The sequence below is a fragment of the Bombina bombina genome, chromosome 4 (genome assembly GCF_027579735.1).
Source record: "Bombina bombina isolate aBomBom1 chromosome 4, aBomBom1.pri, whole genome shotgun sequence".
NCBI classification, from domain to species: Eukaryota; Metazoa; Chordata; class Amphibia; order Anura; family Bombinatoridae; genus Bombina; species Bombina bombina.
The window spans coordinates 1,182,468,744-1,182,482,731 of record NC_069502.1 but is presented as its reverse complement, the minus strand read 5'-3'; the positions used below and the strand labels follow the sequence as shown (position 1 = coordinate 1,182,482,731).

Sequence of the window (13,988 nt, the reverse complement as noted above, 5' to 3'; positions counted from 1 at the left end):
GTTCTGTAAGGTAGGAGTCAATTTCTGCCTTGTAGGTGTCTGTGGGATCACCCCTGAGCCTGCAGTATGTTGTTGTATCGCTTAATTGGCCAAGAATTTCAGTCCTGTAGTCACTGTAATTTAAGAGTACCAGTGCTCCACCCTTGTCCGCCTCTCTGATGATTATGGAGTCGTCCTCAGTGAGGAGTTTGAGAGCCAATCTTTCTTCCTTATTCAGGTTGTTAAAGGTGCTGTATCTGTGTTCAGCAATGGATTTTTCCATACCCGAATATGCCAAACGTGCATAGGTCTGTATGCTAGCGTTTTATGAACCAGGGTCATAGGTTGATTTTTTGCGAATGGGTTCCATTTCAGATTCTTGTCCCTGGAATCTTTCCTTGAGGCGCAGTTGTCTCTGAAACCTTTGTTGGTCCACAAATAGTTCAAAACTGTCAGTTTGGCAAGTCGGGACAAACGAAAGTCCTTTATTGAGTACACGGAGTTCTATTGCGGTTAATATGTGGTTGCTGAGGTTAACCACTATGTCCTCTGCTAAAATCTCCGTTGTCGTGGGGGTCTTCTGTATGAACCCCCTCCCCCCCCCCGCCTTGTGTGGGCCCTCGGCCTGGCCCGTTTTTTGACCGTGTCTGTACTCCACTTGGTGCTTCCAGGGTATCTCTGGTTGGGCCTGCTGCTGGTTCACCATCTGAGCCGGAGCTGTCCACTGTATTGAGATTGGGTGGTCTTTGGTAGCGTTGCCGTAGATTGGCAGGTGTGTTTGTGATTTTTGACTTTGGGACTCTATCAATTTCCATTTTGATAGCTCTAATATGTATTTATGTTTACAATGCTTGATTAATTGTAGTTCATATTTGTGGTATACAATGAAGTATGTCTGATTTAATCTGCTCTTACATCCTCCCATATTTCATCCACTGGAGGGTCTGCCACCTTCTCATTGTATTATATAACTTTCATTGTATTGTATAACTTGTATTATATAACTTTCATTGACAATCCCCTAGGATGATTTTTACATGCACATAGCCAACCAGGTGCCGCTTCTGACCACATTACATTACATGCTTTGCTATTTTTTGACATCCGGCACGGGCTTTACTTGTTGCTTGGCTGACATTTCTTTTTACTTTTTATCGTTATTTAATAAGCCCCTTCTCAGCGCTGTAATTTAAATGCTTATGGTAGCTGTTCAATTGGGTTGCTATGGCAACCGACCGGTAACGCTGCCTTGCTGCTTACAATGACGTTCCCGGTTTTTCTCTCCCCCCCAATGTTTCACAGCGATGGAGAACATAATGGACCTTGGTATGTGATATGCCTTTTTGACTATATACACGTACATCGCTATATGTAATAAGTAGTAAACTGACAAATGTAACAATTGAATACATAGCGCCGTGATGTTGCACTTCTCTGTGCATAACTACATGGTATGTACATGTGTATATTGGTTACTAATGCTTTTAGGGACACACACATCATTTGCAGACCTTTGAATTATTGTCAATTATTTTCAATTACTTGCAATTATTTGGTTTAACAATGTTGACTGTTGGCTTTTTTTGCAGCACAGTGTACACATAGCCCCCCCCCCCCCCTTCTGAGTTTCTGACATGCCCATATGTTAACACAGATTAACACACATTCAGGCCTTCAATGCCTTTGATGCACTTTACCTATGTATTTATGTGCTTTCATGATTTATTGATTTCATGTTTAAAGATGCTGATCTTATTTGGATAGGAACTTTGATTTGTTCTATACAATGTATTAAACGTATTTAACTTATACATTTTGTATTGCCCTGCTTATGACCAATCTTGTCCTGCTGTTCATTTTATGTATTTATGTTCACTATTTTTGCTGTTTGGGTCTGACTCATTTGTTGCCATGGGGGTGTCCTCACTTGTGGGAGGCACCTTACTGTGGAGAGCATGTGATTGGCTGGCCAACCTTTATAAGGGTGTCTGGTGTGGGTTTTTGCTCATATTGTATTTTGTATGTCTGAGGAAGGGGCTAATCCCCCGAAAACGTTCACATAATTGGAATAAAACTTTGAAAAGTCCTGGTGAGTGCACTCTTCATTACTTTTTATATATATATATATATATATATATATATATATATATATATATATATATATATGTATATATATATATGTATATGTAATGTGTGTGTATTTATGAATGTAATGTGTATATACATATATTTAGTTTGTATTTTTTTTTTATTGCTCAGGTGGTTAATCTATAATTGCCTTGTTCTCTATCTAGGAGTAATACAGAATACCACACAGGATCCCCTGGATGCTTTCATGACAGAAATCAAGTCAGGGGACACACTTGATGGTGTGTCCCGTAAAAAGCTTCATCTCCGTTCGTTTGAACTGAAAAAAGAGCAGCAAAGACTGAAGGGCCTGATAAAGATTGTGCAACCTACTAAACTGCCGGAGCTCAGGTTAGTGGGGGTATAATCTGCTCACTTCACATTCACACCAAGTGTTCCTAGAGATTAATAAGCAGGACGGTGCCCTAGGGAAATCTTACTACTTGCAAGGCCGTGTCTGAGAGGTTGTAAAACCCAATTCTGCATCCTAAATATATATCTTATTGTAAGATGAGCCAGATACAGTTTTGTACCAAATAATTTCATAACCCTCAGTGGAGCAATTTCCCTCAGATTTAATAATGTGAGTCTGTATTTCTAGTGCACCATCCCACTCACAATGAAACGATAGAGTTTATGAGGATTTCGTGCACCAGGGAATAAATTGATATAAATGAACAGATAGAAGTTACCTGTAGCTGATGTCTTGCCAGATAAATGTGAATGTCCTCGAATGTCCCTCATCAGTTTGAGGCAATAAAACCGGCCACGTTCACCATATTGCAGGTTAAGCATTTTCCCCTAGTGCTACAGTTAATCTTCCATAATTATTATTTTTATGGTTGTGGGAAGATGCTAAAACCTATTAGTCTTGACAAAAGGCGCCGTATGCAGCATCTTTTTCCATTCCTCTTCTGGGTAGGGCTCAGATATGAAGCAGGTGATGCTGTGACAGTAAATACATAAGTACGTATTGCTTGTGTGATTGGCTGCTTGCTCAGCCTGCAGATGTATGGAAGCTTATTTAATTCCCCATAAAATGATTAATTAAAGAGTAAAACACTGTCATTAACTGATGTTTTTTTTTTCCTGTGCGCTACCTCTGTAAATTTAAAGGACCACTCAATGCAGAAGAATTACGTAATTAACAAGTGCATGATAAAAAGACAATGCAACAGCACTTACTCTGCATGTCAAATAAGCAGTAGTACATTTTTTGGGTTAATTTTTTCTCCCATTTTCTGGCCCTCTGTATCATGTGACAGACATCAGCCAATCTCAGACTAGTATGCGTATACCTTGTAAACTTGTGCACATGCCCAGTAGGATCTTTTCCCCCAGAAAGTGTGAATATAAAAAGACTGCAAAATTTGATAATGGAAGTGAATTGGAAATTGTCATAAAACTGCTGCTCTATCTGAATCATTAAAGGTTATTTTGACATGAGTGTCCCTTTAAACACTCCAGTCACTATGAAGGGAATGGGCTATGCACAATCTTGAGGTTTAGTGAAGCACATCTGGCCTCACACAGCAATAATTTTAATGGGATAGAGAAGTCCGTTATACTTGTTATTCAGACAGATCATGTCATTTTAAGACTTATTTTTTTTTGTCCCTATTTTTCTTAAGAAACCCAGGCATATTATACACATATTGAGTAGACAAGGTAAGATGAACAAATATATTTAGTGTATAGAAATACAATTACAAGAGTATAGGACTTTGTGATTAGGGTTCTTCAGGTACTTTGTTCTATAATAGCCACTCAAGAAGTAACCACCTACATTCACCTATGCCTCAAGCTGCAATGCAATTATATCGGTTTCATCCTTATTGTAAATTATCAGTAGGACACATCACCTGCGTTTCTCAGCATTTTCACTAGAACTAAAATAAACTGAGCAAGACTTGGATTACAATTTTTTTCTAGTATTGCTGAAAATATTTATTAAGCATAAAGTCACTGTGCAAGGCTCCCAATTAGGGTGCAGAAAAAAAGTTATCTTCAATTATTATGTCAGTTTCTACTAGTTTATAGGAGTCTGCAGACCGTGTACCAAATGTGATTCATCTGGTAGAGTATCATCAGGCAGTGCATTTTTAATCAAGGAGAAAACATATGCAGGTAGCCATATCTGCCTTAGCATAGTATTCCCAGAGACATAATGTATAATCTCTGTGTTTGGATAATAAGTTATTTTAGGAAATTTGCTACACACTAACATAATAGGGAGTATTGGGAACTCGCCATTCTGTAAATTGCATGTCGCAATAATAATGACTGATCTACTAAATAGGCACAGTATTATAAAAATAGCATACCCATATGTATTATATGACAATCCAAATTACCATGCTGATCTAAAATACACGCTACCATCCAGCATATTGGATATAGAGGTTTACTTCTAGAGCACCCCCAATGCAGTACTCACAATTTCCGCATATTGGATTTGCCATATACACTTAAGGGACAGTCTAGTCAGAACTAAACTACGAATTTTTCAGTTTTTCACAGCTAGACAGCGCTAGTTCACATGTGTGTGTGTGTATGTGTGTATATGTGTATATATATATATATATATATATATATAACACCCAGCACTCACCAGCTAGCTCACAGCTAAGATAAAATCACAACTGGAAAGGTTAGTTACCGCACCTGGCCAAATGGGAAAGCTCAGGCACCACGTCAAGGTCCTATCCACTGCCTGAGTCCCTAACACAGCCATACCATCATGCGAGCTCACAAAGCCAAACAAACTGAGAACAAAGAAGGGGTGCACAGGTGGATGTAATCACCCAGAGAAAATGCAAAACATGGAAGGGAACTGCACTCCAAGACCGGACCAGGTACACATCCTGTGTCTCAGCAACATCCAGCCCTGGGTGCTAAATAGCACTCCAAAAAAAGCTGTGATGTCACCAGAGCCACAGGCAGTTAACCCCAGTCCGGAATGGGTGCAAGAAACAAGGGGGATTACAAACAAAAAGTAATACAACACATAGAAACACCCAGCACTCACCAGCTAGCTCACAGCTAAGATAAAATCAAAACTGGAAAGGTTTGTTACCGCATCTGGCCAAATGGGAAAGCTCAGGCACCACGTCATGGTCCTTTCCAGGGTGTTTCTATGTGTTGTATTACTTTTTGTTAGTAATCCCCCTTGTTTCTTGCACCCGTTCCGGACTGTGGCTCTGGTGACATCACAGCTTTTTTGGGAGTGCTATTTAGCACCCAGGGCTGGATGTTGCTGAGTCACAGGATGTGTACCTGGTCCGGTCTTGCATTGCTATATATATATATATATATATATATATATATATATATTCCAGTTTAACTCCAGATAGAGAATAAAAGGACTTTTTCTTCTTAGACCGGTGAGTGCAGCATTTGTTTATTCTCTATCTGGAGTTAAACTGGACATGATATATATTTTATTATGCAGCAGCTGTATCTTGTCTTATGGAGTGCACCTACCAATTGATTGTTTATATATATACATACATACACACACACACACACACTTGCAAGAAAAAGTATGTGAACCCTTTGGAACGCTATGGATTTCTGCACAAATTGGTCATAAAATGTGATCTGATCATCATCTAAGTCACAACAATAGACAATCACAGTCTGCTTAAACTAATAACACACAAAGAATGAAATGTTGCCATGTTTTTATTGAACACACCATGTAAACATTCACAGTGCAGGTGGAAAAAGTATGTGAACCCCTAGACTAATGACATCTCCAAGAGCTAATTGGAGTGAGATGTCAGCCAACTGGAGTTCAATCAAAGAGATGAGATTGGAGGTGTTGGTTACAGCTGCCCTGCCCTATAAAAAAACACACACCAGTTCTGGGTTTGCTTTTCACAAGAAGCATTGCCTGATGTGAATGATGCCTCGCACAAAAGAGCTCTCAGAAGACCTACGATTAAGAATTGTTGACTTGCATAAAGCTGGAAAGGGTTATAAAGGTATCTCCAAAAGCCTTGCTGTTCATCAGTCCACGGTAAGACAAATTGTCTATAAATGAAGAAAATTCAGCACTGCTGCTACTCTCCCTAGAAGTTGCCGTCCTGTAAAGATGACTGCAAGAGCACAGCGCAGACTGCTCAATGAGGTGAAGAAGAATCCTAGAGTGTCAGCTAAAGACTGGCAAATGCTAACATCCCTGTTAGCGAATCTACAATACGTAAAACACTAAACAAGAATGGATTTCATGGGAGGATACCACAGAGGAAGCCACTGCTGTCTAAACAAAACATTGCTGCACGTTTACAGTTTGCACAAGAGCACCTGGATGTTCCACAGCAGTACTGGCAAAATATTCTGTGGACAGATGAAACCAAAGTTGAGTTGTTTGGAAGAAACACACAACACTATGTGTGGCGAAAAAGAGGCACAGCACACCAACATCAAAACCTCATCCCAACTGTGAAGTATGGTGGTGGGGGCATCATGGTTTGGGGCTGCTTTGCTGCGTCAGGGCCTGGACGGATTGCTATCATCGACGGAAAAATGAATTCCCAAGTTTATCAAGACATTTTGCAGGAGAACTTAAGGCCATCTGTCTACCAGCTGAAGCTCAACAGAAGATGGGTGTTGCAACAGGACAATGACCCAAAGCATAGAAGTAAATCAACAACAGAATGGCTTAAACAGAAGAAAATACACCACCTGAAGTGGCCCAGTCAGAGTCCTGACCTCAACCCGATTGAGATGCTGTGGCATGACCTCAAGAAAGCGATTCAAACCAGACATCCCAAGAATATTGCTGAACTGAAACAGTTCTGTAAAGAGGAATGGTCAAGAATTACTCCTGACCATTGTGCACGTCTGATCAGCAACTACAGGAAACGTTTGGTTGAAGTTATTGCTGCCAAAGGATGTTCAACCAGTTATTAAATCCAAGGGTTCACATACTGTTTCCACCTGCACTGTGAATGTTTACATGGTGTGTTCAATAAAAACATGGCAACATTTCATTCTTTGTGTGTTATTAGTTTAAGCAGACTGTGATTGTCTATTGTTGTGACATAGATGATGATCAGATCACATTTTATGACCAATTTGTGCAGAAATCCATAGCGTTCCAAAGGGTTCACATACTTTTTCTTGCAACTGTGTGTGTGTGTATATATATATATAGGGAGTGCAGAATTATTAGGCAAGTTGTATTTTTGAGGATTAATTTTATTATTGAACAACCATGTTCTCAATGAACCCAAAAAACTCATTAATATCAAAGTTGAATAGTTTTTAGTTTGTTTTTAGTTATAGCTATTTTAGGGGGATATCTGTGTGTGCAGGTGACTATTACTGTGCATAATTATTAGGCAACTTAACAAAAAACAAATATATACCCATTTCAATTATTTATTTTTACCAGTGAAACCAATACAACATCTCAACATTCACAAATATACATTTCTGACATTCAAAAACAAAACAAAAACAAATCAGTGACCAATATAGCCACCTTTCTTTGCAAGGACACTCAAAAGCCTGCCATCCATGGATTCTGTCAGTGTTTTGATCTGTTCACCATCAACATTGCGTGCAGCAGCAACCACAGCCTCCCAGACACTGTTCAGAGAGGTGTACTGTTTTCCCTCCTTGTAAATCTCACATTTGATGATGGACCACAGGTTCTCAATGGGGTTCAGATCAGGTGAACAAGGAGGCCATGTCATTAGATTTTCTTCTTTTATACCCTTTCTTGCCAGCCACGCTGTGGAGTACTTGGACACGTGTGATGGAGCATTGTCCTGCATGAAAATCATGTTTTTCTTGAAGGATGCAGACTTCTTCCTGTACCACTGCTTGAAGAAGGTGTCTTCCAGAAACTGGCAGTAGGACTGGGAGTTGAGCTTGACTCCATCCTCAACCCGAAAAGCCCCACAAGCTCATCTTTGATGATACCAGCCCAAACCAGTACACCACCTCCACCTTGCTGGCGTCTGAGTCGGACTGGAGCTCTCTGCCCTTTACCAATCCAGCCACGGGCCCATCCATCTGGCCCATCAAGACTCACTCTCATTTCATCAGTCCATAAAACCTTAGAAAAATCAGTCTTGAGATATTTCTTGGGCCAGTCTTGACGTTTCAGCTTGTGTGTCTTGTTCAGTGGTGGTCGTCTTTCAGCCTTTCTTACCTTGGCCATGTCTCTGAGTATTGCACACCTTGTGCTTTTGGGCACTCCAGTGATGTTGCAGCTCTGAAATATGGCCAAACTGGTGGCAAGTGGCATCTTGGCAGCTGCACGCTTGACTTTTCTCAGTTCATGGGCAGTTATTTTGCGCCTTGGTTTTTCCACACGCTTCTTGCGACCCTGTTGACTATTTTGAATGAAACGCTTGATTGTTCGATGATCACGCTTCAGAAGCTTTGCAATTTTAAGAGTGCTGCATCCCTCTGCAAGATATCTCACTATTTTTGACTTTTCTGAGCCTGTCAAGTCCTTCTTTTGACCCATTTTGCCAAAGGAAAGGAAGTTGCCTAATAATTATGCACACCTGATATAGGGTCTTGATGTCATTAGACCACACCCCTTCTCATTACAGAGATGCACATCACCTAATATGCTTAATTGGTAGTAGGCTTTCGAGCCTATACAGCTTGGAGTAAGACAACATGCATAAAGAGGATGATGTGGTCAAAATACTCATTTGCCTAATAATTCTGCACACAGTGTATATAGTGTGTGTGTATATGTGTGTGTGTGTGTGTGTATGTGTATATATATATATATATATATATATATATATATATATATATATATATATATATATATATATATAAAAAAACATTGTGCTCACTCCCGCAGTTATTTGAGACAGCAAAACTGGGGAATGGGTAATAAAGGCATCAGCTGTCTCTTTAAACAATAAACATGTTCAATTAGACTGTCCCTTTAAGGTTTTTTTCCCAGTGTCCTATTCTTACTGTATTGAGCATGCAGGTATATCATTATTGGGAGTATTCCGATGTTTAGTCATTTGTAGTATTTTTTTTAAAAGGGTAGATCTATTGATGAAACACAAAAATAATGCTGGATCTGTAGAAACACCTTTTTTCTTCTGGAGTAGAATAAGGATTATACTATGGAACAATATTAAAGGGACAGTCTACTCCAGAATTTGTATTGTTTAAAAATATAGATAAAACCCTTTATTTACCCATTCCCAGTATTTGCATAACCAACCAATATGTTTTATATTAATATACTGCCCCCTAATTTACATTCTTTTGACAAACTTGCATTTTAGCCAATCAGTGCCACTCATAAGTAACTCCACGGGCTTGAGCTCATTATCTATATGGCACACCTGAATTAGCGCTATTTAGCTTTGAAAAACTGTCAAAATGCACTGAGATAAGAGGTGGCATTCAAGGGCTTAAACAATAGGCTTATGAACCCACCTAGGTTTAGCTTTCAACTAAAAATACCAAGAGAACAAAGCAAATTTCATGATGAAAGTAAATTGGAAAGCTGTTTAAAATGAGATGCCCTATCTGAATCATGAGTGTGTCCCTTTTAATCTTCACATTTGAGAATTAGACATTAACTGTATAAATGACTGCCTTATTTATAAAATGTTTTCTCACTTATAAACAAAATAAACTTGCACTTTTTGAATTGGAAATGAACCAATGTCATAGTAGGAAATCTATTAACATACCCTATAAAACTAAAAAAAAACAAAAAAAAACTTTGGGAGCAGTACCTGGGTTACATGGGGAATTGTATTTACAAGCCTAAGTTGTCAAAATAAGATTCCTTTAGCACAAATACCCATCGATATTAAATAATTAGTATATTATAAGCTAAGACCGTACAGAATATAAGGCCTCAGCATCACGGGGTGCCCTTAATATCAAGAAAGCTATTCCCAGTCTGACACCACTATGGTTTAGAGGGAGCCGAGAATACGACATAGGTATGAAGAGGAGAGCTGTAACAGCCACTTGCAAGCCCCGTAGCTGAATTGGAGACGCCGTCTTAGGGGTCCTGAAAGAGTTAGTGTCTAAGATTGGAACATCTGATTTCTTGTGTGCGTTACCAGACCTCCTAAAGCATATTTAGTAAACTCGTGATATAACGTATAATCTTATTTGCAGCGCGTAACCCCTGAACCTCACCGGCGTGCGATATTGAGCATAGTGATGTCTTTCCTCCACTCTCAGCTGCAGCTTTTCTGGGTGTCCATGTGAGATGAGCAATGATTGCCTCGTAAACATCTGAGACAATGACTCGCCCAGCTGTGCGCTATTTACCACCCGTCCCTGCTCTCTTTCTTCCTGTCCATAGAGAAGCACTACTGGAACCGCACTATCAGACTCGTGGTGCAGTTTTTCTGGCAGCTGGTTCCATCCAACAAATTGGTGCAGAGGCCCAAAAGCCTGGGTCTTGGTCAGGGCACAAATTTGTTTGATGGCACCACTGCCAGAAACATTGCACCATGAGGCTGTTGTACCCAGCTGTTTAATGACCCTTTAATCTCATTTAAATCTTTCCCTTAGCAGCCACAGCAAGAGAGACCTGTAAAATGGATTGCACCAGGCTTTTCTAGAGGCGCATACATGAACAGCTCTTTAATTGCTAACAAAATGATAGTGTTAGTAGTCGTACAATAGCATATGAGCATATTTGTGCAATGCACTGCTTACTTATAGAGACTTTATATTCAAAGTGTAATGAAAATGAAGCAGCAATGATGTAAATCGCTGTGATTTTCTATAAAACTGTAGGTCTCCAACTAACCATATTTCAAGTGCACGAGTGCATATTCCAGGTTTATTGTATTGAATACTCTAATATTGCACCCTGGCAGCTGTTGTGACTTGGTAAACGTCTGGTTCTATAAAATCTTTATACATGGCTATAGTGATTTTAATCACTTAATATTGTTTGTTTTCCTTTAGCTCCTCTACACAAGAGTCCAGCAAGAAAAAACTGACATTACCAATGTTTGGAGCCATGAAAGGTGGAAGAAAATTTAAGCTAAAAACAGGAACGGTTGGCGTAAGTCTCTATTGCTATTTGCTGTGCAGAGCACATTGAAAATTGATAAATATTATAACTCCTGTAGAGTTGGTTATATTCTGCTTATCTATAATAGCAAATAGTGTTTATTTATGGTGTCTTAGCTGTTCCCTGTATCCCCCTCCTGTATTTATTAAACGGTTATCTGTATTTAATCAGTTTAATTAGACTGTTCCCTGTATCCCCCTCTGTATTTATTAAACGGCTATCTGTATTTAATCAGTTTAATTAGACTGTTCCCTGTATCCCCCTCTGTATTTATTAAACGGCTATCTGTATTTAATCAGTTTAATTAGACTGTTCCCTGTATCCCCCTCTGTATTTATTAGACTGTTCTCTGTATTCTACCAGTTTTATTAGACTGTTCTCTGTATTCTACCAGTTTTATTAGACTGGTGTCTGTATTCTACCAGTTTTATTAGACTGGTGTCTGTATTCTACCAGTTTTATTAGACTGGTGTCTGTATTCCACCAGTTTTATTAGACTGGTGTCTGTATTCTACCAGTTTTATTAGACTGGTGTCTGTATTCTACCAGTTTTATTAGACTGGTGTCTGTATTCCACCAGTTTTATTAGACTGGTGTCTGTATTCTACCAGTTTTATTAGACTGGTGTCTGTATTCTACCAGTTTTATTAGACTGTTCACTGTATTTAATCAGTTTTATTAGACTGTTCTCTGTATTCCACCAGTTTTATTAGACTGTACTTCTATGGTACTTTTTCCACAGAAATTGCCCCCTAAAAGGACTGAGCTTCCAGCGAGTTTTTTTAATATGAAAGAGGGAACTAATGAGGCTGAAGAGGAGGAGGAGGAAGAAGAGGAGGAGGAATTACAAGAGCAGCCTATGCAAGTGGAAACCACCCCAGAATCCGATCAAATGCTGGCACAGGGCGCTAAAGCAGAGGGCACCCCAAGTGCTGCTGTTAGCTCCCAGCAGTCTGACGGTAAGGCCTCTGTCATGTTTATTTAATTCTAAATTTGTTCCTTAAAGGGACATGAAGCCTAACGTTTTTCTTTCATGATTCAGATAGAGAACACAATTTTAAACAAATTGACATTTTACTTCTATTATCTTATTTCATTCTTTGGGTATCCTTTGATGAAGATGCAGCAATGCATTACTGGGAGTTAGCTGGACAACCAATAACATTAAGGCATATATGTGCAACCACCAATCAGCAGCTACTGAGCCTACCTAAGTACCATTTTCAACAAAGGATACTAAGAGAACAAAACAAATTGGATAATAGACTAAAATAAATTGAAATGTTGTTTAAAGTCAGATGCTCAGCCTGAATCATTAAAGGAAAAAAAAAGCCAAACTAAAAATGCTGTTCTGTTTTGCTTGATATAAAAGTGTGTACATTTACGTATAGTTATCTAGTGCAGCTTTTATACTAACGGCAAATCTAGCGGTATCTGCGTAGCTCAAATCAAATGTTATCCATCTGACGGCACAGAGGAACTTGGTAGATGATGTTAAAGGGACAGTTAAGTCAAAATTAAACTTTTAGAATTATGCTAGAACATGCAATTTTAAACAGCTTTCCTAATTACTTCTGTTATCAAATTTGCTTTGTTCTCTTGTTCTCCTTTTTTTTTTTTTTTTTTTTTTTGAAGAGTTAAACTAGGTAGGCTCATAAAAGCTCAGGAGTGTGCACGTGTCTTTAGTATTCTATGGCAGCCGTGTTTTGCAACATTGTGTAACAAAGCTACAATTAATGTTGCAAAACACTGCTAGCATAGCGTACTAGACACGTGCACACTCCTGAGCTCTTAGCCTACTTAGTTTTACTCTTCGATAAAAGATACCAAGAGAACAAAGTAAATTGGAAAGCTGTTTAAAATTGAATGTTCTATCTGAGTCATGAAAGATACATTTTGACTTTACTGTCCCTTTAAACAGAGAATAAAATGTAACTTTCATGATTCCATGAGCATTCAATTTTAAGAAAACTTTCCAATTTAGATATTTTATCAAATTTGTGTTCGTCTCTTGGTGGTGTAGGGGGTGGCAGTCTCTTGGTGGTGTAGGGGGTGGCAGTCTCTTGGTGGTGTAGGGGGTGGCAGTCTCTTGGTGGTGTAGGGGGTGGCAGTCTCTTGGTGGTGTAGGGTGTGGCAGTCTCTTGGTGTTGTAGGGGGTGGCAGTCTCTTGGTGGTGTAGGGGGTGGCAGTTTCTTGGTGGTGTAGGGGGTGGCAGTTTCTTGGTGGTGTAGGGTGTGGCAGTTTCTTGGTGCTGTAGGGTGTGGCAGTTTCTTGGTGCTGTAGGGTGTGGCAGTTTCTTGGTGCTGTAGGGTGTGGCAGTTTCTTGGTGCTGTAGGGGGTGGCAGTTTCTTGGTGCTGTAGGGGGTGGCAGTTTCTTGGTGCTGTAGGGGGTGGCAGTTTCTTGGTGCTGTAGGGGGTGGCAGTTTCTTGGTGGTGTAGGGGGTGGCAGTTTCTTGGTGCTGTAGGGTGTGGCAGTCTCTTGGTGCTGTAGGGTGTGGCAGTCTCTTGGTGGTGTAGGGGGTGGCAGTCTCTTGGTGGTGTAGGGGGTGACAGTCTCTTGGTGGTGTAGGGGGTGGCAGTCTCTTGGTGGTGTAGGGGGTGGCAGTCTCTTGGTGCTGTAGGGGGTGGCAGTCTCTTGGTGCTGTAGGGGGTGGCAGTCTCTTGGTGCTGTAGGGGGTGGCAGTCTCTTGGTGCTGTAGGGGGTGGCAGTCTCTTGGTGCTGTAGGGGGTGGCAGTCTCTTGGTGCTGTAGGGGGTGGCAGTCTCTTGGTGCTGTAGGGGGTGGCAGTCTCTTGGTGCTGTAGGGGGTGGCAGTCTCTTGGTGCTGTAGGGGGTGG

General features: G+C 40.1%; 1 protein-coding gene across 1 annotated transcript in view; it reads left to right on the top strand.

Moving 5' to 3' along the window:
- The window catches only part of SLC4A1AP (solute carrier family 4 member 1 adaptor protein), a 66,671-nt gene that overhangs the window by 33,521 nt on the left and 19,162 nt on the right, over window positions 1-13,988 (top strand). Inside the window, exons 8-10 of the mRNA XM_053712658.1 lie at window positions 2,274-2,457; window positions 11,044-11,143; window positions 11,895-12,111. Coding sequence (XP_053568633.1) covers window positions 2,274-2,457; window positions 11,044-11,143; window positions 11,895-12,111 — 501 coding nt within the window. The remainder of the gene's footprint in view (window positions 1-2,273; window positions 2,458-11,043; window positions 11,144-11,894; window positions 12,112-13,988) is intronic.